The sequence below is a fragment of the Benincasa hispida genome, chromosome 6 (assembly GCF_009727055.1).
Source record: "Benincasa hispida cultivar B227 chromosome 6, ASM972705v1, whole genome shotgun sequence".
NCBI classification, from domain to species: Eukaryota; Viridiplantae; Streptophyta; class Magnoliopsida; order Cucurbitales; family Cucurbitaceae; genus Benincasa; species Benincasa hispida.
In genome coordinates this window covers 22,165,189-22,188,504 of record NC_052354.1, presented here as the reverse complement: position 1 = coordinate 22,188,504, position 23,316 = coordinate 22,165,189, and the positions used below count along the sequence as shown (strand labels likewise).

Genomic DNA, 23,316 nt, shown 5'->3' with positions numbered 1-23,316 from the left:
CTCGTTGGCATGGGCGCATGGCGCTTGGCATAGGCGCTGGTGACCGATGCATGGGCATGCTGCATAGGTGCTGGCCATTCGACGCATGGGCGGGCTGCATAGGCACTGGCCATCGCTCGCTTGCTCGGTCGCATGGGCGTACTCGGCTGCATGGGTGCTTGGCAAGGCGCTCGACGCATGGCAAGGGTGTTCGATGCACGATCGCTCAGCAGGGCGCTTTGATACATGGGCTGTGTGCTTGGCATGGCTGCTCGGCGCATGGGCAGGGGTGCTTGGCTGGCCGCTCGACGCATTGAGCAAGGCGCTTGGCATCGACCGCTCGATGCATTGAGCAAGGGCGCTTGGCATCGACCGCTCGATGCATTGAGCCCGTGCTTGGCATCGACCGCTCGACGCATGGGCTGTGCGTTGTGCATCGACGCATAGGCTGCCTTCCAACGCATGCCTNCTCGATGCATTGAGCCCGTGCTTGGCATCGACCGCTCGACGCATGGGCTGTGCGTTGTGCATCGACGCATAGGCTGCCTTCCAACGCATGCCTTCACTTCCTTCGCCCACATCCTACCACCAACAACCCTTCCAACGCATCAACACAACCCTTCCAACGCATTGGTCCCTTCCAACGCATCCCCACAAAATTCTATACTTAGCCAAATTTCCAAAATTTTCCCCAAAAGTCAAACTTCCAAATTTCCTATTTTCTTCTAATTTTTCACCATTTTCTCTACCATTCCACACTAGTTTCCACATTAACCTACTCACCTCACTGGTCTCAGTAGGGAACATACTCAAATAGAGAAATTAGGATTCGAGGTTCACAAACACTCTCCTCATGTTGGAGCATGTATGTTAATCATGCCCAACTTATTACATAAATAATCTATACGTATTCCATTCAAGGCTTTCGTGAAGATATCTCTTAATAGTTCTCTAGTCTTCACATTTCCTGTAGATACCAAAGCTTGTTGAACTTTCTCACGTACAAAATGGCAATCAACTTTTGTATGTTTAGTCCTCTCATGGATAGGATTGGATGCAATATGAAGTGCTGCTTGATTATCACACCACAATTTTGTTGGTGTGGTGATTTCAAATCTCAATTCAACAAAAAGTTGATATATCCAAATCAATTCACACACAGACTATGTCATTGCTCTATATTCTGATTCCGCACTTGAACGTGATACTATATTTTGCTTCTTACTCTTCCAAGAAATCAAATTACTACCAACAAGAATACAATATCCCGAGGTTGGTCTTCTGTCTTCTTTAGATACTGTCCAATCGACGTTTGAGAAACATTCAATATTAGTGTGACCATAATCCTTACATAATAAACCATGCTCGAGAGCAGCCTTCAGATAACGCAGATTAATGCAACCCAATGATCAACTGTAGGACATGACATTACTGGCTCACAATACTCACTGAATAGGCTATTTCAGGTTGAGTCACTGTAAGATAATTAAGTTTTCAAACTAACGTCCTATATCTTTCAGGATCATTTAGCTATTCCCCATCTTTTGTGAGCTATAAGTTAGGCATCATTGGCTTAGCCCTTAGCTTCCAGTTCAGTCAACAAGTCAAGTACATATTTTCTCTGTGATACTTGTATTCCTTTCTTGCTTCTTATTACTTCAATTCCTAAAAACTATTTCAAAATGTCCAAATCTTTTGTATGGAATTGACTATGGAAAAAGGTCTTTAGGGACTGGATACCTACAACATCATCACCAATAATCACAATATCATCAACATATATGACTAACAGGATGACACCACTCTCTGATCTTTTAAAAAAGACCAAATGATCTGACTAAAGTATTTTCTCTTTTGCATTCCAAAGCTTTCAATCACTTGACTAATTTGCCAAACCAGGCATGTGGACTCTGCTTTAATCCATACAAGGATTTACGAAGGTGACACACCTTTCCACAACAAAACTTGGTGGTTGCTCCATATACACCTCACATACCAGGATGAGACAAAGCTTCAAGAACAGTTTTAGGGATAGAGATAGACTCTAAGGATGCAATGAATGAACGTGTAAAAGGAGAAAAATGATTATATGAGGCAAAAGAGGAAATAAGATGAGTGCACTTATGTTTACCTTTATGAAGAGCCATAGGAAGATCATTACTCATTTCTGGATCCAATGACGAAGAAGACTTTGGTAAAGGGCATGGAATTGCAGGAGATGAAGAGGCCTCTGATATAGGACATGGAACTAAAGGAGGTTGACGTCGATTGTAGACCTTAGTGATGGGTGGATGAATCAAGACACAAATAGAGATGAATCAAGAAGAGGATTAGAAGGGGAAACAACTGTGTAGACAAGGAAATCATCCTCTAACTCCGTATGCTCCCCCTGGCTCTTATTCGAAGAGAAAGAAAGTGAGGAGAAGAATGAGGAATGTTCAAACTGTGGAATGGAAGAAGGCATGTGATTTATTAAGAAACAAGTTGTGGAAACATCAACCCAAAAGGATTTTGGAACATGCATATTAAACATTAAGGCTCTGGCTGTTTCAAGAAGATGGCGATTCTTTCGTTCTGCAACTCCATTTTAAGATAGAGTATCAACACAAGAAGATAAGAATGCTATGGGCATCTAAATAAGACTTAAGTGCATGAGAGAAATATTCTTTAGCATTATCGCTCCGTAAAATTTTAAAAGCACCACTAAATTGAGTGTGAATTTCAGTATGAAAGTTACGAAAATGAGAAAGTAACTCAGAACGATTTTTCATTAAATATAACCACGTTACACATGAATGGTCATTGACAAATGTAACAAAATACCGAAACCCTCTGGACTCAATAGGACACAAACCCCAGACATCGAAATTAATTCAAATGAAGCACTAGCTCGTTTATTGACTCGAGGATTCAAACTCAAACGATGAAATTTAGCAAACTGACATGACTCACAATCTAAGGAAGACGAATGTTGAAATTGGGGAGGAAGACTTTTCGACACAGAGATAAACGGGTGACCCTAACTGTTGAAATCGTAATTTACTTGTCAAGATTATCAGAAGTAGAAGTGACATGTGCAGACACCTGAACCCAATCCGAAACGAGCAGGGCTCCCCAGGAATTTCAATTGCGCAACTATTCATCACTGTAGGAATTGGTTTACCTATCTCAATAAAGTGTATGATTGGTTCGAAGAACGTCTTGAAATTCAGGTGATTGCAGAACCACGATTATATGACCAATTATATATTATATTTATAATTTTTTCAAAAAAATATTATTAGTAAAACTTCTAACAAATGAATTACGAAAATGCAAATTTTGTAAAGATGAATAGAAGTGACATGTGTAGACACTTTTTGGCCTTTATTCAACAATTTACTACATTCACGTTTTGTATGGCCAGGTTTACGACAATAATAGCAAACAACATCTCCTAAATTTAATCGTTGGTTATTGGGGATAACTTTTGGAGCTATTTGATCCAACTCCCTTATTACCTCTATAGTCATTTGTGCACCTAATCAAAGCATTGATAGAATCACAAAACTTGAGATGTTTGTGGCTTGACAAAACTTGATATTTGGGCATCTCATATTTAGGTATAAGACCAATTAAGAAACTCATGGTAAACTTTCACGTTGAGCCATTAGAACTTTTGGATCAGTGCTAATTGACATTAAGGCATTGAATTTTGCACATGTATTTTTGACCTCCATAAAGTAACTTGTAAGGGATTTCTCTCCTTGATTTGGTTGATATAGAGTCTTAGAAACATCAAACACTCTATTAATGTTCTTTTTCCCAGAATAAAGAAAATCCAATATTCCAATAGTTCCTTGATTGATTCACAATGATTTACTAACTCAACGATTTTGTGGTCGATAGAATTCTTGATTCGTAGAAGCATTCTTGAATCGTCTCACAACCAAATTTTTTTATTAGCATCTGTCGGTCACTCTTCTGTGATATGATCATCCATCTCAATGCTCCTAATAAAGTTGCGAATATCTGATCTCCATGAATAGTAATTTGATCCATTCAACTTGTGTTCAGTTACTTTTGACACCATAGGAATCTTCTCAGACATGACTACTAGTTTCTTGCCGGGCATTACCTCAAAACAAACAAAAAACGGACAGAAACACGAAAAGAAGACGAATAGAAACCCACGAACACACCACCAAACAAATGCAAATAGACCACAAACAATGAGTATATAGCCCAAACAAACACACCACCAAAGAGAGCTAAAAAATCTGATGACATCCACAAAAGATGAACAGGAACTGGTGATGCATATGCCTACACACGCCGACGCGAGAATTGGATATCAATAAGAACTGGTGGCGCGTGAGCTTCACGTGTTGGTCAAATGGACACTGAACTTCGGAGTTTTGTAGATCGGCGGCTAGGCTCTTCGTTGGGCTAGGCGATGTCAAAAAATAGCGAAAAAATGATGGCAGATAGTGGCTGACGACGGTGGCAGTGGGTAAAAGTATAAACCCATCCCTCCACATAAAAGAAAACCCTAGATGTAACACAAAAAAGAGGGTTCTAAATTCTCAAACCCTAGGGTTCACAAAACTCTAATTTTCTAGAGCTCTGATGTCATAAAACTCTTAGATTTGAGAGAATCAAGATTCTTTGTTCCATTCACTAAAGAAATACATATATACAGGTATACAAGAGTAACCAAAGAAGGAAAGCGCGGAAAAAACCATAAAAAGAAAATATAACAAAGATATTTACAATAATAAAATATCCTTTATTAGAACTATAACAATCTGGAATCAGATTGTTTGATCAATAGATATTCCTATTCGACCGGATTGCCCAGCGTGAAATAGTGATAATGCCCAACTCATCTTGTGAACAGGTCGAATTTAGAGCCATCCATCAAGGGGTTTCTAGAGATCAGGTTGCAGACCAGCTTGCATGGTTACAACCCAAGCACCTTTTAACTTCCTGAGAAAGTTGAAACTTTCCCATCTTCCATTTAACTCTCACGTCCCACCAAGTGGATAAGGAAGCAGGAAGCCTTAAAGGATGGATGGGTCAGCCACTCATTCTTAAAGAAGTAATTGATGAGTGAAACCCAATTTCATGCAGTTAATTTGGAAGTAGAAAAAGAATTATATTCCTTCACTAATAAAAATAATACAATATGGTCTTATCATATTGGAGAAACACTGAGAGATACCATTAAGGGTAGATGCTAGAAATAGTATTAGGATATAAAGGATATAGTAGATTATGCTTGCAAGTTTACTAAAGAGTGTGTGTGTGTGTGGTTCTTATCACAATGACAAGAAAGAAAAGACTATAAATATATATAAACAAAATACCAGCTGGAGAGTAGTCATATGTTGAAGTTCCATAAGATACCACTAAATCTACAGATCAACTAATGTAACCTTACGAGTGTGAATTTGAAGAAGTTAATTTCGTTGATCCTAATAAGTAGAGAAGTTTGCTAAAGGATTTCAATCCTTAATGTTTCAGTTAATATTTATGCATGAGTTATATTATCTCCCTCCTCCATTGGTGGATTCTAAAATGTTTACTTGTTTCGCAGTTGAAAGAGATGGCTGAGAAAATGCCAGAGGGACACACTGCTATCCTCAACTCTGGCACTGTTTTTGGGCAAAATGGTAGTAATTTCAACCAGCTTTCCACTGAGAGCCTTTCAATGAGCATAAACTCTCGTTTGGAGTCTAATGGCATTTCAAAATGTCAAACCTTATCAACTGGAAGCAAAGTACAAAATGAGAAGGCAGAATGGGTTGTACAAGACGAACCAGGTGTGTACATAACTCTATCTGCTTTGCCAGGAGGATGCAATGAGCTGAAACGAGTTCGTTTCAGGTACTAAATTTAGCTCACTTTTTTGTGAAAGTTTATTGACGCTTACATGGCATTAAAATCAATCTTGTTTCATCATCCAACTGTATTCCTTTGTAATGCCTATGTCATCAATCCATATCTTTCTAATGCTGATTGTTGAAATTCCTTACCTCATCGTAATCCCCATAACTTAATACTTAAGTTGACGCCTTATTACCCAATGTACGCTTGTGTTGTCTAATAAAAATATTTTGTTTCCTATCATAAAAGATAAAAATTTGAAGGTTTGTTTGGAAAACTGTTTGAAATATATATATATATGTATGTATGTATGTATATATTAATAGCTTTGTGATAGGAAACCGTTATTGTGTAGGTTAAAGTTACCCACTCCTTGGTTTCTTGTTTACTTCTAAAAAATCTGTTTTTTAAAAAAAATAAATTTCATCGATAATGGTAATACCAGTTAATAGACTCCCAACTTCCCATAGGTATATTGAAACAGTCGATGTAAGTAGAGTATTGAAACTATATTGAAAAGATTACATTTACTCTAAACTTTTTGACCTATCAACTTAAGCTTTTTAGTCTAGTGATATATCGTGTTTACATAGAAATATTCCTTATTCATATTTAGGAGTATCCACGATGGTGAGTGTTGTAAATATATTTGGATGATAATCTAAGATTATCCTAACCTGCTGTTTTAGGTTAGCTTAAGATAAGTTTAATCTTTCCAATATCTTCTCAACAAGTAATGCTTTTTTTTTCTCTCTTTTATTGAACTTGTTCACTGCCTGCTTGGGCTATCAGTACGAAAGTTTGTTACGGTTCAATTTAAAGTCAATAATGTCACTGATTCAGTTGTTTTTTTTCCTTTTCTTTTTTTCCTTCCCCTCTCTCTATTCTATCCACTTAAGTGTAATAGGCACCTATATATACAAAATCAAGCAGCCCTGCTTGCATATTGTTGCTATTATGAAAGACCAACAATCTCATTATGAGTTAACTAGTAAAGCAAAGCATATGTTCTCAGTTTTCCTGTGTTGAAAATTGTGTTGCAGTCGAAGACATTTCACAGAAGCACAAGCAGAGAAATGGTGGGCGGAATTCGGAGCGAAGGTTTGTGAGCGGCATAAAGTAAAGAATACAGATTAACAAGTTGTCGATGCTCGAATTGAATTGACCAGGGAAAAACAAGCCAATGAGAAAGCACTTCTGGTGATCATCTTTCTCTTCTTCTCTAGACAACATTGTCCCCTTAAATCTTTCCATTGATTTTGAGTGGGGGATTGATCAGGGCAATCTAACATTTAGGTTCATATATTAGATAACTAAAAGTGTAGCCGAGGAATTAGAAAGAAATACAAAGCTTCAAACTTTCAACTCTCCCCCTTAGAATGCCAGTGTTCTTAATTACCTTTTTATTTTTTTGCTCACCTTTCTCTCTTTGCTTCGTTTCTTCCCTTCAACTTAGGGAAAAGTCCATATTGTAATTAGCTTAGCAGGTATCAATCAGAAATAGTCTTCTTGCTTTTTACTATCACATCGGACCCCCCTTTTGCTGGAAATTTGATGGAAAAATGGCCACTAACTGTTTATTTATTTTTCATTTCATTACCTTCTTTTTTTCTTATTCCATAAAACCAAGTACAAATGTGAAGTATGGAGCCCACAGATATCCCGGTTATTATTATTATTATTATTTTATAAGAAATGAAACTTTTCATAAAAATTTTCTATGTATATATATCTGTCTATCATATCTAGAGTATTTGTAGCATTCCGGGTAAAGAATATCCATAGTAATCTGGTTGGCTCTACTGGATAATCTCATGAACCGTTAGCTTGATAAGAACTCCATCGTATTAGATTGATCAAAAAATTGATGAAGGTTCATATTGCTGTATTATTTACGTTTTGCATGTAAATATATACACACATATATACTTGAGGAAAAAACAAAAATTAGAAAGAGAACATATCTCTAGAAACAACAGGATCTTGGAGGGTGCTCTTCAATCCAAACACAAGAAATGTTGGTTTTTCTGCATGACAAGTCAAGCATCGTGTCGCATTATATTTCCGTTTAACAAAAAATGAAGCTAGGGACTAGACTTTATCGTTAGAAGTTTAGACTGTTGAGGTCTATTTGGTAGACAATCTGAGAATAGAATTTTGAAAATAAGGGTTCATAGAAAACATATTTGTAATTGATGTTTTCATATATGTATTTGGTAGTAGACTAAAATTAAATTCTAATTTAAACAATTTTTCAAAATATGTATTTTAATTTTACAAAAAAAAAAAAAAAAAATTGAGTTTACAACATGAAATACTATATTTCTTATTGTTTTTATCTTTTTTAATACAATTCTGCATTTTAAAATTTTGAATTCAAAATCTAGATACACAAAACATAAAAATGTAGTTTCCAGAATTTGAACGGTTTGATCACAGAATTCTAAAACAATTTTAAATAATAAAATCTAGATTCTCAAATGCATATTCGCTGAACTCAGTAAATCTAAAAATATAGAACAAAATTTGAATTGTCTACCAAATAGACTTTTCTTTACTAAAATAATACCATCCAAGAGTGTACACAGGTAAATTCTTTCTAATCGCTAATGTAACGTTTCAAAGTTATTTGATTGAATAAAAGTAAAAGAAATGAACATGATATTTGAAATTGTATTAATAATTTGTTTTAAAATAAAGCATGGGGATATTATTTTAAATGAAAAAAATTGTTAAAAATATTTACATCTAATAACAAAATATCACAATCTATTTGTGATAGATCGCGATAAAGAATGATAGACTACTATCTGTGTCCATATGACAGAGATAGTAGCCTATCACTATCTACCGCGATATATCATAGATAGGCTGTGATATTTTGCTATTATTTGTAAATATTTTGGTTCATCTTCCTATATTTGAAAACAACCCTAAAGCATATTATTATATATAGAAATGGAAAATTTTCAAAAATAAAAAAATAAGAGAAAATATTTACACAAATAACAAAACTTAATTATTTTCTCCTCCATCTTCCATCACTGAATGACAATCATAGACAACGGAATGCCAAATTATAGACCAAGCGATAGTAGTTTTTTGTAGTTTTGTTGCTAGTTCCAAAATAGTAATTAGAATGATCAAATGATAGAATACTATAATTATCTATCACAAGTAGACATTGGTAGTTGTCTATCACTAGACGTTGTTATTGAATATGAAAATTTTGTTGCTTTTAGATAGTTGTGATAGACATTGTTATCACTATCTATCATAGATAGAAACTGAAAGTAGTTTATCACTGTCTATCAGTGATAGATAGTGATAGATTACTATAAGTTGTCTATCAATAAATAATCATTTTGTTATTGCTAGTTGTTGGTAGTTCTTGTTGGAAATGACTTTTGGGCTTCGGCCCATAGGAAAAGTAAAGGAGAGTAGGAAGTTTTGTCCCACATGGATAGTTTTTGAATTGCCTAAAGGGTATAAATATCAAGGCATTCTAGATGAGAATCCAAAGTGAGTTGATGGTGGAAGTATAATTCTTTCACCACATGCGTGCGTTGCCGTCGCTACTCTGTAGGTGACCTTCAAAATAATCTAAATCCCAAGAGAAGTTAGTTAGGTAACCTAGAATATCGTCGGTATCAAATCTTATATTCCAAGATCTAGAAGTTTGTTTTAACCCATAAATGGATTTTTGAAGCTTACAAAACTTTTATTCTTAAACCCTTTGGTTGAGCCATATAGATACTCTCCTCATGATCGCCTTTAAAAAGGCTGTCTTGACATCCATTTGTCAAATTTCATAGTTATAAAAGGTGGCAATGGATAAGAGTATTCTAATCGATTTAAGCTTGGCAACGGGAGAGAAAGTTTCTTCACAGTCCACTCCCTCTCTCTGGGTATAACCCTTTGCTACAAGTCGAGCCTTAAAAGTCTGTACTTTACCAACTTGGTCTCGTTTTCTCTTGTAGATCCACTTACAACCAATTTGTTTTACATTATTTGGTTGATCTACAAGTTTCTAGACAGAATTGAAGTACATAGACTCCATTTTGAGGTCAAACCGGTTGCAACTAGGTCAAATGGATCGGTCCAGACCGACTGGTCAACGCTTGCTGGCACGGTCAACGGATGAGCGGGTAGTGGAGGCGGGAGGCATGCGAGGCTACTTCAAGCGGTCGAAGCGCGAAATGGGCCGGACGAAAATCGCGGGGCATGCGGGCTCGGTTGCGTGAAGCGGAGCGAGCGGCAAACCGGGTCGGGTTGCGAAACGGGTCGGGGTGCTTCATCAACAGTTGGGGCATGGGGCTACTCCGAACCGGGTCGGATCTCGGGCTGCGGTTGGGTCTGGGAGCTTGTCTGGGGTCTGGTGGCCAAATTGGGGTCTGTGATAAAAAAATCTTCACTTTTGTTGCTGTCTTCTCTCTTGGAATCAAGCAGTTACAACCTAATTTCAACTCTAATGACTCAAACAAATTTACAGACCCTTTTTAACACATTAGCTCATGAACATGTGAGCAATTACAAATTTTCACAAGAAATTTAAAGAAAAACAATGCCAAAATCATAATAAATCCACTTTAGTCCACATTTCATTCAACCTTTGAATAGAAAGGAAAAAAACACCCACCAAAAGCAATTGAGCATAATTAAAGCATGCTCTGATACAACATGATGGAACACAAGACATACGCAGCGGAATAAGGACCTAATTACACTCTAATTGCTTTTAATTGGGTTCTTATTCCGCTGTGTATGTCTCGTGTTCCATCACCGCCATCTCCCACTGGAGGTCGTTCGTGGTGCTGTGGAGGCCGTTCATATTGCTGAGGAGTCCATGGCCGAGGCGATCGTTGAGGACGAGTGCGAAGTGTTTGTGTTGTATTCGTGCGGTGTTGCGTTCGTGTAGATCGAGCGTTCAAGGTTGCTGATTGTTCGAGTAGTCGCGCAACGGAGCATGGAGACGCATCTGTAAATGTTCGTACAGTTTTCCCTTTGAGCATTTGTAGTTTTTCATGCTGTAATTTCTTTGTGAATTGTATAATCGCTTGTTTGAAGTCGACTGTAAGTGCATTGTTTAATCATGATTGTAATTTGGAATTATCGTTCTTCCGCTGCTCATGGAAATCTCAGATCCGATTTTCTTCACTAGCGACTAACCCAAAGAAGTTGGAACCGCATTCGAAGGTTTACCTCTTTGTAGGCTACCCTAAGGAAATGAGAGATGGATACTTCTATGATCCGAGTGAGAACAAAGTTTTTGTTTCTACAAATGCTATCTTCTTGGAAGAAGACCACATGAGGGATCTTTAGCCATGAAGTAAGCTCGTTTTACATGAGATCTCTAGTGAGATTGAGACTGCTGAGGGTTCAATAAGAGTTGTTGAACAGGCCAACATATCAACAAGAGTTGTTGAGGTCGGTACATCTCGTCAACCAGCTCAAGAGTTGAGACTGCCTCGACATAGTGGGAGGGTTATGAACTCACCAGATCGTTACATGGGTTTGACTGAAGCCCAAAACGTCATTTCGAATGATGGGGTCGAGGATCTGTTGTCTTTTAAGAAACCAATGGAGGATGTTGACAAAGATGAATGGATTAAGGCCATGAACCAGGAAATGGAGTGTATGTACTTCAATAATGTCTAGGAGTTTGTTGATCCACCTGATGGGGTAAGACCTATTGGGTGTAAGTGGATAAGCCAAAGAGAGGTGTAGATGGAAAGGTGCAAACCTTTAAAGTTAGACTCGTGGCGAGGGTTATACCCAGGTCGAGGGAGTTGACTATGAGGAAACTTTCTCACCTGTTGTCATGCTCAAGTCTATCCGGATTCTTCTGTCCATAGCCGCATTTTATGATTATAAAATATGGCAAATGGATGTCAAGATTGCCTTTCTTAATGGTAATATTGAGGAGACCATCTATATGACTCAACCAGAGGGGTTCATAGTTCCAGATCAAGAGAAAAGAGTTTGCAAGCTTAATAGGTCCATTTATGGGTTGAAATAAACATCTAGATCTTGGAACATGACACTATTGTCAAGTCGTTTGGCTTTGATCAGAACGTTGATGAATATTGTGTTTATAAGAAGATCATCAATAGCTCAGTAACTTTCCTGGTACTATAGGTGGATGATATCCTCCTCATTGGGAATGATGTGGGGTATCTGACTGACATTAAGAATTGGCTAGATGCCCAGTTCTAAATGAAAGATTTAGGTGAGGCACAGTATGTTCTAGGGATCCAGATCATTCGGTGTGAAAATTTTGGAGTTATGAGCTCTATATGATCTTGGTTTGAGGAAGAGACTGGAGGACAACAATTGTGTAGACGATCGAGCAAGTAGGAGATATGAAGTTATCTATCGTATAGACGATGTGCTCGATTGTGTAGTAAATGGTAGCCTATCGTATAGACAAAGCCACACGATCGTTTAGCTACGATCAACCAAAGAACTATCTTAAACTCCATGATCGTTTAATCTCTCTATTAGCTATCGCTTAATGAATCACTTTCACTTGATAGCCTTCGCCGTGAGTTCTTTCGAAAGTAGCAACTCTCTAAAGTTAGGAAAAATATTTTTTCTTTTATCTCACGATTACCATAAAACCACCAATAACCTCTCACTCATTTGGTTATTAGAGAAAAATATTTAGTTATCAAATAATTAATATTATTATAAATAAATATGATAACCAACTTACCATGTTATATTTATAACCTATAGTTTTAATATTTTATCTCATGAAACATACAAACCATAGTTCTTTTTCTATTTTATGGTATTTAATGTAAATCATAATCCTCCACTTAATGTATCTCATACATCACACCAATTATATCATATATAATTGAATTTCCTCTTGTTAATTTGAACACTTCAAACAAACCCCAAGAACTGATTCTCATCTTGAATCCATTGAGCTACCAAGAGGATCTTATGGATCTGTAGCTTAAAGCTCCAATGATATGTGAATAATTGACTAAACTCTTTAGTCACAGAAGTCACCATCCCATTAACCGTTGGACACTCTACTAAAGACCGACAGCTGCATTCTCCTCACTGTAGATATATTTATGTGTCCATATCAACCAATCAACAATGCGATAACCCTTCACAGATTGCTCGTAAGTACAGCTAGGCCAATTTACCGTGTTGCCCTTGCACTTACATCTAACTCCTTAAGTACCACTAATTCCTCTAATGAGCATAAGTCATAGCCTTACTATGACTGAGTCCTCTCTTCCAAAGAGAGGATGTGACCACTATGTTCAAGACCCGGAATTAGCCCTTAAGGGAGCAATCTATCTACTTACCCCTGCTTTAGAGGAGTGAATTCTGTCTTGTGTCTGAGTTCCCAGCTCCTCAATCAGACAAATCTCCAAAAAGGTAGGCTTGTTGAGTTGACAATCTGCCACTCTCATCCATACCAATCAAAGGACCGCCCTCATAGGCAAAAGTTCACAAAACACTCAGGATCAAGGTCATGTCACCTACGACTGTTAAAGGTGAGATGTAAGTCTCAATTACTAATGGCGTTATAAAGAGACGAATCATCTTGTTGTCCGGTCTTATACAAACTATTTTTTTTTTAAACAGGCATTCTCAATTTTGGACAAAATGTTGTTAAAATTTTCTATGCCATGCTTATGAATAGTGGAACATACAAATGCTTTAAACCAATTAACATACATGCATAATAAACACTAACCTAAAATTCGACATAAGATACCATAGCAAATTTTAAACTCCTTGATGGCGTAGTTATTTTTTGTACATATTTTGAGTATACATCACTAATGGGAACATATATTGTAATTTTGTTTGTATGAAACAAGATTATTTTATCTACCCCAGCTCCAATGATTACAAGCAGAAAATTAGAAAATATATGTGAAGTTTTTAAGTTGATATATCAATTGAGTGTTGAAATTTCAAGAAAATATGTGTGTAGTCAAATGTTTGACTAAAATGTTGAGTAAACAAAAAAAACCAACCAATTATTATACTGTTTTAAGTTACAAAATATTACACTAGATACTCTCTTCAACTCCTCTGTAACTGTAGTGGAGTTTTATTTTTTGTGAACACGAGTTTTATTTAATTTAATTTTAAATAATTAATCAAAACTCTAATTCAATTTAAAAATTAAGGGGTAATTGCAATTGGTAGCATTTTAGGGATAATGACCAAATGTATAACATCATTTTTAAAAAATTGCAAATATAGCAAAGTCTATCAGCGATAGACTTCTACTGTTGATAGATTGTTACTAGCGATATGGTCTTCATTGATAGACTCCTACCAATAATATGGTCTATCACTGATAAACTATCTCAATTTTGCATATTTGTAATTTTTTTACATGATGTTATATATGTTAATACTTTGAGTCTGATTACTATATTTGCAACCGTCTCTTAATTAAATAAAATAATTATTAATTAATCTAATTAATTAAATATCATATATTTAATTATTTTTACATTGAATCATATTCAAATGTATTTTTCCCTCTCATAATCTATAATTTTAATGTGTATCTCATTTACATTAAATTTAACCTATAGTTTTAATACGAATCTCATTCATATTATTTAATATTTAAATATTATCTAAATACATCATTCTCTCATATTATATAGTTTAATTTTTGAATTTCATTCAAAATTAACTTTATAATATAATGTATCTATATACATTATATTAATTGTATTACATACAATTAACATATATTCCCGTATAATTTGAATAATTCAAAATCTTCCAAAACAATTTTATTTTTGTTTTACCCTTAGCGAGCTAGTAGAAAGACCTAATGAACCTACATATTAGAAGCCTTAATGGTTCGAGATTAATTAGTTAGACTTTTTTTATTAAATTAATCAACATTCATTAACTATAAGTCACTCCGATAAAGACCTGTAGTCTCACTCTTTGCACTATAGAATATTTATGTGTCTATTGACATAACATTATCAATAAGTCGATCCTTCACGAGTCGTTCATAATTACAGTTGGGTCAACTTACTGTCTTACCCCTATAATTACCGTTTGTTCCTTAAGTCCCACTAACCCTCTAATGAACAACCTGTTTATGGTTCTACCATACTCTCGGGCCAACGAGAAGGAGGGACCCCATTGTTCAAGACCTGGAATTAACATTTAAGGGAACAACTCATCTACATAGCCTAAAGTTGGGAAGGAGTGAATTACATCTCGTGCAGCTATGTTCCCAGCCCCCCACTTGATCTTGTCCTCAAAATGGTAGGCTTATTGAGTCGACGACATGAGCCACTCTCACCCATACAAATCAAAGGACAATCCCTCACAGGTTCGCCCATAACTCACTCAGAATTGAGATCGAGTTATATATGTTCATCTTATGAAATATTAATATCTTCAATCAATGGTGTTATAAAGAAAGATTAATTATATTGCAGTTCGCTTTTTATACAAACGCTTTGTATAGGATACCCCTACTCGCATGTCTTTACATGAATGAATTGGATCAAATCATTTGTAATGATTATAAAGTGAGTCGTATCCATAGTGTTACCAGGATAAGGTATCAAATTTTATCCATATACTATAGACCATTTAGATTATCACTTAAATATGATCCACCTATATGCCAATCACATACTATTCAAGTTACATAAAATAATCTTAGATCAAAGTTTGTCGTTTTCAGACTCTTTCTTGACACTGTGTGCCAAGGTTCATCTACAATGGTACAAAACTTCTTTCCAGGGTTGATAAGTACCCATTGAACTAAAGTCCGTCTAAATTTGGAATTATAGTAGACAAACATGTAGAAACCCAAAGTTCGTCCTTTTCGGACTCTTTCTTGACCTTTTGTGTCTATGTTCTTCCATACTGGTACAAAACTCCTCTCCAGGGTTCATAAGCATCTTTTGAACCAAATTTCTTCCAAATTTTGACTGGACACATTTTGATATGTAGAAACCCAAAGTTCTTCTTTTTTGTGTCAAAGTTAGTTCACACAGGTACAAAACTCCTTTCTGGGTTGATATGTATCTTTTTAACCAAACTTCTTCCAAATTTGGACTTGGAGCACATTTCGACAAGTAGAAACTCAGTCCTATCCCAATGTAATTGCTCGAGGTTGACGCAAGTCAACTTACCAAGCCTAGTCTACAAAAAGAGGGCTACAACAAGCAAGCTTAGTTTGTCATTTTTTAATGTTTGGTCCAAAGTTCATCCATACATGTACAAAACTCCTATCTAGGGTTTATAAGTAACTTTTAAACCAAATTCGACAAAAGTCGAACTGAGACACATTTCGACACGTAGAAACCCAAAGTTCATCCTTTTCGGGCTATATCTTGATCTTTTGTGTCAAAGTTCGCCTACATAGGAACAAAACTCCTCCCCAGGGTTCATAAGTATCTTTTGAACCAAACTTCGTCCAAATTTGGACTTGGAGTACATTTCGACAAGTAGAAATCCAAAGTTCATCTCTTTCGGACTCTTTCATAACATTTTGGGCCAAGGTTCATCGATACAAGTACAAAACTCATTTCCAGGGTTCATAAGTACCTTTTCAACCAAAGTTCGTCCAAATTTGGAATTATAGCAGACTTCGACATGTAAAAAGCCAAAGTTCGTCCTGTGTCTATGTTCGTCCACATTGGTACAAAACTCCTCTCCAGGGTTCATAAGTATCTTTTGAACTTACTTCATCCAAATTTGGACTTGAGCACATTATGACAATTAGAAACCCAAAGTTCGCCATTTTTGAACTTTTGATCCAAAGTTTATCCACACATGTACAAAACTCCTATTTAGGGTTCATAAGCAACTTTTAAACCAAATTCGACAAAAGTTGGACTGAGATCACATTTCGACACGTAAAAACCCAACGTTCGTACTTTTCGGATTCTCTCTTGACCTTTTGTGCCAAGGTTCGTCCACACAGGAACAAAACTTCTCCCCAGGGTTCACAAGTATCTTTTGAACCAAACTTCGTCCAAATTTGGACTTGGAGCACATTTTGACAAGTAGAAACCCAAAGTTCGTCCTTTTTAATCTCTTTCTTTACCCTTTGTGCCAAAATTCAACCATATCGGTACAAAAAATCCTTTCTAGGGTTTATAAGTACCTTGTTAACTAAACTTCATCCGAATTTTGACTTGGAGCACATTTCGACAAGTTTAAACCCAAAGTTCGTCATTGTTGGATTCTTTCTTGACCTTTTGGTCCAAAGTTCATCAACAGGAACAAAACACCTATCCAGCATTCATAAGTACCTTTCAAACCAAACTTCAACCAAATTTAGACTAAGATCACATTTTGACACGTAGAAACCAAAACTTAATACTTTTTCGACTCTTTCTTAACCTTTTGTGTCAAAGTTTGTCCACACAAGTACAAAACTTCTCTCCAGGGTTCATAAGTATCTTTTGAACCAAACTTCATCCAAATTTGAACTTGGAGCATATTTCGACAAGCTGAAACGCAAAGTTCATCTTTTTCGGTCTCTTTCTTGACGTTTTGTGCCAAGGTTCATCCACACAGGTACAAAACTCCATTCCAGGGTTTATAAGTATCTTTTGAACCAAATTTCATTCAAAGTTTGTAATTATAGCTGATTTCAACATGTAGAAACCTAAAGTTCGTCCTTTTCGGACTCTTTCTTGACCTTTTGTGTCTAAGTTCGTCCACACAGGAACAAAACTCCTGTCCAGGGTTCATATGTATCTTTTGAACCAAATTGCTTCTAAATTTGCATGTGGAGCATATTTCGACAAGTAGAAACCCAAAGTTCATCCTTTTTAGTTTCGTTCTTTACCCTTTGAACCAAAGTTCATCTAAATTTCAAATTATAGTAGACTTCGACATGTAGAGATCAAAAGTTTGTCCTTTTTGGACACTTTCTTGACCTTTTGTGCTTAGGTTTGTCCACATTGGTACAAAACTCCTCTCCAGGGATCATAAGTATCTTTTGAACCAAACTTCTTCCAAATTTGGACTAGGAGCACATTTAGAAAAGTAGAAACCCAAAGTTTGTCCTTTTTACTCTCTTTCTTTACCCTTTGTTCCATATTTCATCCACATAGGTACAAAATTCCTTTCTAGGGTTCATAAGTACCTTTTGAACCAAACTTCGTCCAAATTTCTATTAGGAGCATGTTTTGTCAAGTAGAAACCCAAAGTTCGTTATTTTTGGACTTTTTGTTGACCTTTTGTGTCAAAGTTCGTCCACACAGGTACAAAACACCTCTTCAGGGTTCATAAGTATCTTTTGAACCCAACTTCTTCCAAAGTTGGACTTGGAGCAGATTTCGACAAGTAGAAATCCAAAGTTTGACCTTTTTAGTCTCTTACTTTTCCCTTTGTGCCATAGTTCATCCACATAGGTATAAAATTCCTTTCTAGGGTTCATAAGTACCTTTTGAACCAAACTTTGTCAAAATTTTTACTTGGAGCATATTTCAACAAGTAGATACCCAAAGTTCGTCATTTTTCGACTCTTTCTTGACCTTTTGGTCCAAAGTTCATCCATACAGATACAAAAACTCCTATCTAGTGTTCATATATAAGTTTTAAACCAATCTTTGACTGATTTTGGACTGAGAGCACATTTCAACACGTAGAAACTCAAAGTTTGTCCTTTTTGGACTCTTTCTTGACCTTTTGTGTGAAAATTCGTCCACATAGGTACAAAACTCCTCTCCAGGGTTAATAAGTACCCTTTAAACCAAATTTCATCCAAATTTGAAATTATAGCGGACTTCGACATGTAAAAACCCAAAGTTCGTCCTTTTCGGACTCTTTCTTGATCTTTTGTGTCTAAGTTCGTCCACACTAGTGCAAAACTCCTCTATGGGGTTGATAAGTATCTTTTGAATCAATGTTCTTCCTAATTTGGACTCTGAGCACATTTTAACAAGTAGAAACCCAAGGTTCGTCCTTTGTAGTCTCTTTCTTTACCCTTTGTGCCAAAGTTCGTCTATATAGGTATACAATTCCTTTCTAGGTTTCACAAGTACCTTTTGAACCAAACTTTGTCCAGATTTGGATTGGAGCACATTTCGACAAGTAGAAACCCAAAGTTCGTCATTGGACTCTTTCTTGATCTTTTGGTCCAAAGTTCATCCATAGAGATATAAAACTCTTGTTCAGGGTTCACAAGTAACTTTTAAACCAAAATTCGACCAAATTTAGACTGAGATCACATTTCGACACGTAGAAACCTAAAGTTCACACTTTCTGAACACTTTCTCAACCTTTTGTGTCAAACTTCGTCCACACAAGTACACAACTCCTCTCCAGGGTTGATAAGTATTTTTTGAACCAAACATCGTCTAAATTTGGACTTGGAGCACATTTCGACAAGTAGAAACTAAAGTTTCATCCTTTTCGGACTTTTTCTTGACATTTTGTACCAAGGTTCATCCACACAGGTACAAAACTCCTCTCCAGGGTTCATAAGTTCCCTTTGAACCATAGTTCATCCAAATTTGGAATTATAACGGACCTCGACATGTAGAAATCCAAAATTCATCATTTTCAGACTTTTTCTTGTCCTTTTGTTCTATGTTCATCCATACTGGTGGAAAACTCCTTTCCAAGGTTCATAAGTATCTTTTGAACAAAACTTCTTCCAAATTTGGACTTGGAGCATATTTCGACAAGTAGAAACCCAAAGTTCATCCTTTTTAGTTGCTTTCTTTACTCTTTGTACCAAAGTTCATCCACATAGGTGCAAAATTCTTTCTAGGGTCTATAAGTACAAAAACCAAACTTCGTCCAAATTTTGACTTGGAGCACATTTCGACAACTAGAAACCTAAAGTTCGTCATCTTTTGGACATTTCCTTGACCTTTTGGTCCAAAGATCATCCATACGAGTATAAAACTCCTGTCCAGGGTTAATAAGTATGTTTTAAGCAAACTTCGACAAAATTTGGACTGAGAGCACATTCCGACACGGCGAAACCCAAAGTTCGTCCTTTTCGGACTCTTTCTTGACCTCTTGTGTCAAAGTTCGTCCACGCAGGTACCAAACTCCTCTCCAGGCTTCATAAGTATCTTTTAAGCCAAATTTCGTCCAAATTTGAAATTGAAGCACATTTCGACAAGTAGAAACCCAAAGTTTATCCTTTCCGGACTCTTTCTTGACATTTTGTGCCACGGTTCATCCACATAGGTTCAAAACTCTTGTCTAGGGTTCATAAGTAACTTTTAAACCAAACTTCGACCTAATTTGGACGAGAGCACATTTCGAAACGTAGAAACCCAAAGTTTGTCCTTTTCAAACTCTTTCTTGACCTTTTGTGTCAAAGTTCGTCCACAAAGGTACAAAACTTCTCTCCAGGGTTCATAAGTATCTTTTGAACCAAACTTCGTCCAAATTTGGACTTGGAGCATATTTCGAAAAGTAGAAAGCATAAGTTCATTCCTTTTAGACTCTTTCTTAACATTTCATGCCAAGTTTCATCGATATAGGTACAAAACTCCTTTTCAGGGTTCATAAGTACCTTTTGAACCAAAGTTCGTCAAAATTTGGAATTATAGAAGACATCGACATGTAGAAACCTAAAGTTCGTTCTTTTCGGACTCTTTCTTGACCTGTTGTGTCTAAGTTCATCCACACTGATACAAAACTCCTTTCCAGGAACATAAGTATCTTTTGAACCAAACTTCTTCCAAAATTTGGATGAAGTTTGAATCAAAAGGTACTTATGAACCCTAGAAAGGAATTTTGTACCTATGTGGCCGAACTTTGGCACAAAGGCTAAAAAAATAGACTAAAAAGGCAGAACTTTGGATTTCTACTTGTCAAAATATGCTCCAAGTCCAACTTTGTAAGAAGTTTGGTCCAAAAAAGATACTTATGAACCTTGGAGAGGAGTTTTGTACCTGTGTAAATGAACTTTGACACTAAAGGTCAAGGAAGAGTCGGAAAAGGACGAACTTTGGGTTTCGACGTGTCGAAATGTGCTTTCAGTCCAAATTTGTTCGAAGTTTGGTCTAAAATTACTTATGAACCCTGGATAAGAGTTTTGTAGCTGTCTGGATGAACTTTGGAATAAAAAGTCAAGAAAGAGTCTAAAAATTACAAACTTTGGGTTTCTAGTTGTCAAAATGTGCTCTTAGTAAAAATTTAGACAAAGTTTGGTTCAAAAGGTACTTATGAACCATAGAAAGGAATTTTGTACCTATGTGCACAAACTTTGAAACAAAGGGTAAAGAAAGAGACTAAAAAGGACGAACTTTGGGTTTCTACTTGTCTAAATGTGCACCCAATCTAAATTTCGAAGAAGTTTGGTTCATAAGATACTTATGAACCCTGGAGAGGAGTTTTGTATCAAGGTGGACGAACTTAGACACAAAAGATCAAGAAAGAGTCCGAAAAGGACAAACTTTTGGTTTCTACTTGTTGAAGTTTGCCATAATTCCAAATTTGGACGAACATTGGTTCAAAAGGTACTTATGAACCTTGAAAGGAGTTTTGTACCATGTGGATGAACGTTGGCACAAAATAAGAGTCCGGAAAGGATGAACTTTGGGTTTCTACTTGTCGAAATGTGCTTCATATCCAAATTTGGACGAAGTTTGGTTCAAACGATACTTATGAACCTTAGAAAAGATTTTTGTACCTATGTGGTCGAACTTTGGCACAAAAGGTAAAGATAAAGACTAAAAAGGACGAACTTTGGGTTTCTATTTGTTGAAATGTGCTCCGAGTCTAAATTTGGACGAGGTTTGGTTCAAAAGATACTTATGAACCTTGGAGAGAAGTTTTGTACCTGTGCAGACGAACTTTGACACAAAAGGTCAAGAAAGAATCCGAAAAAGATGTACTTTGGGTTTCTACCTGTCGAAATGTGCTCTCAGTCCAAATTTGGTCAAAGTTTGGTTTAAAACTTATGAACATTGGACAGGAGTATTGTACTTGTATGGAAGAACATTGGACCAGAAGTTAAATAAAGAGTCCAAAAATAACGAACTATGGGTTTCTACTTGTTGAAATATGCTCCAAGTCAAAATTTGAACGAAGTTTGGTTCAAAACGTACTTATGAACCCTGGAGAGGAGTTTTGTACTTGTATGGATGAACTTTGAGTCAAAAGGTCAATAAAGAGTGCGAAAAGGACGAATTTGTGTTTTTACGCGTCGTAAAGTGCTCTCAGTCCAAATTTGGTCGAAGCTTGGTTTAAAAAAGTTACTTATAAATCCTGGACAGGAGTTTTGTACTTGTACGGATAAACTTTGGACCAAAAGGTCAAGAAAGAGTCTAAATCTGACGAACTTTGGGTTTCTACTTGTTGAAATGTGCTCCAAGTTAAAATCTGGACGAAGTTTGGTCCAAAAGGTACTTATGAACCTTGGAAAGAAGTTTTGTACCTATGTGAACGAACTTTGACACAAAAGGTCAAGAAGCAGTCCTGAAAGGACGAAACTATGGGTTTCTACATGTTGAAATGTGATCTCAGTCCAAATTTGGTCGAATTTTAGTTTAAAAGTTACTTATGAACCCTGGACAGAAGTTTTGTATTTGTATGGATGAACTTTGGACAAAAAGTCAAGAAAGAGTCTAAAAAGGACGAACTGGGTTTCTACGTGTCAAAATGTGCTCTATATCCAAATTTTGTCGAAGTTTGGTTTAAAAGTTACTTATGAACCCTAGACAGGAGTTTTGTACCTGTATAGATGAACTTTGGACCAAAAGGTCAAGAAAGAGTCCAAAAATGATGAACTTTGGGTTTCTACTTGTTGAAATGTGTTCCAAGTCAAAATTTGGACGAAGTTTGTTCAAAAGGTACTAATGAACCTTAGAAAGGAATTTTGTACCTGTGTGGACGAACTTTGTAAAGAAAGAGATTAAAATGGACGAACTTTGGGTTTCTACTTGTCGAAATGTGCTCCAAGTCCAAGTTTGGAAGAAGTTTGGTTCAAAAGATACTTATGAACCCTGGAGAGGAATTTTGTACCTTTGTGAATGAAGTTAGACACAAAAGGTCAAGAAAGAGTCAGAAAAGGATGAACTTTTGGTTTCTACATGTTGAAGTGTGCTATAATTCCAAATTTGGACGAATTTTGGTTTAAAAGGTATTTATGAACCATGGAAAGGAGTTTTGATAAGTAAATAATTGGCAATGATTAGAAGCATGAGCATTAAAAGGGTTACTTCCAAATTAAGCTTCCAAGTATGAAAAGTTGCAACCCTTCAAGAATCAAAGCCACCAAAAGTCATAATAAATCTGGAAATTCAGATTCATTCACATAATTAATATTAGATGTATCAATTTATAACAATGTATTTACATTTATGGAGGTTCATGTATGTAGTTGAAGAGTTTTAGTTGAACCTAGTCAATTAGATGAAAGGTTATGTCCTTTCAAGTTGTCTTTTCAATTAGTATAAATACCTATGTACTTTTATCATTTGGGAAGAACACTTTGAATTTGAATGAAATTTCATTAAA

General features: G+C 36.2%; 1 protein-coding gene across 3 annotated transcripts in view; it reads left to right on the top strand.

Moving 5' to 3' along the window:
* LOC120079895 (PH, RCC1 and FYVE domains-containing protein 1-like) overlaps positions 1–7,366 on the top strand; it is an 87,095-nt gene extending 79,729 nt beyond the window's left edge. For all 3 annotated transcript variants that reach the window (XM_039034340.1, XM_039034343.1, XM_039034342.1), the window contains 2 exons: positions 5,558–5,847; positions 6,891–7,366. In XM_039034340.1, coding sequence (XP_038890268.1) covers positions 5,558–5,847; positions 6,891–6,984 — 384 coding nt within the window. In that variant the 3' untranslated portion in view covers positions 6,985–7,366. The remainder of the gene's footprint in view (positions 1–5,557; positions 5,848–6,890) is intronic.
* Positions 7,367–23,316: the final 15,950 nt, after the last annotated feature.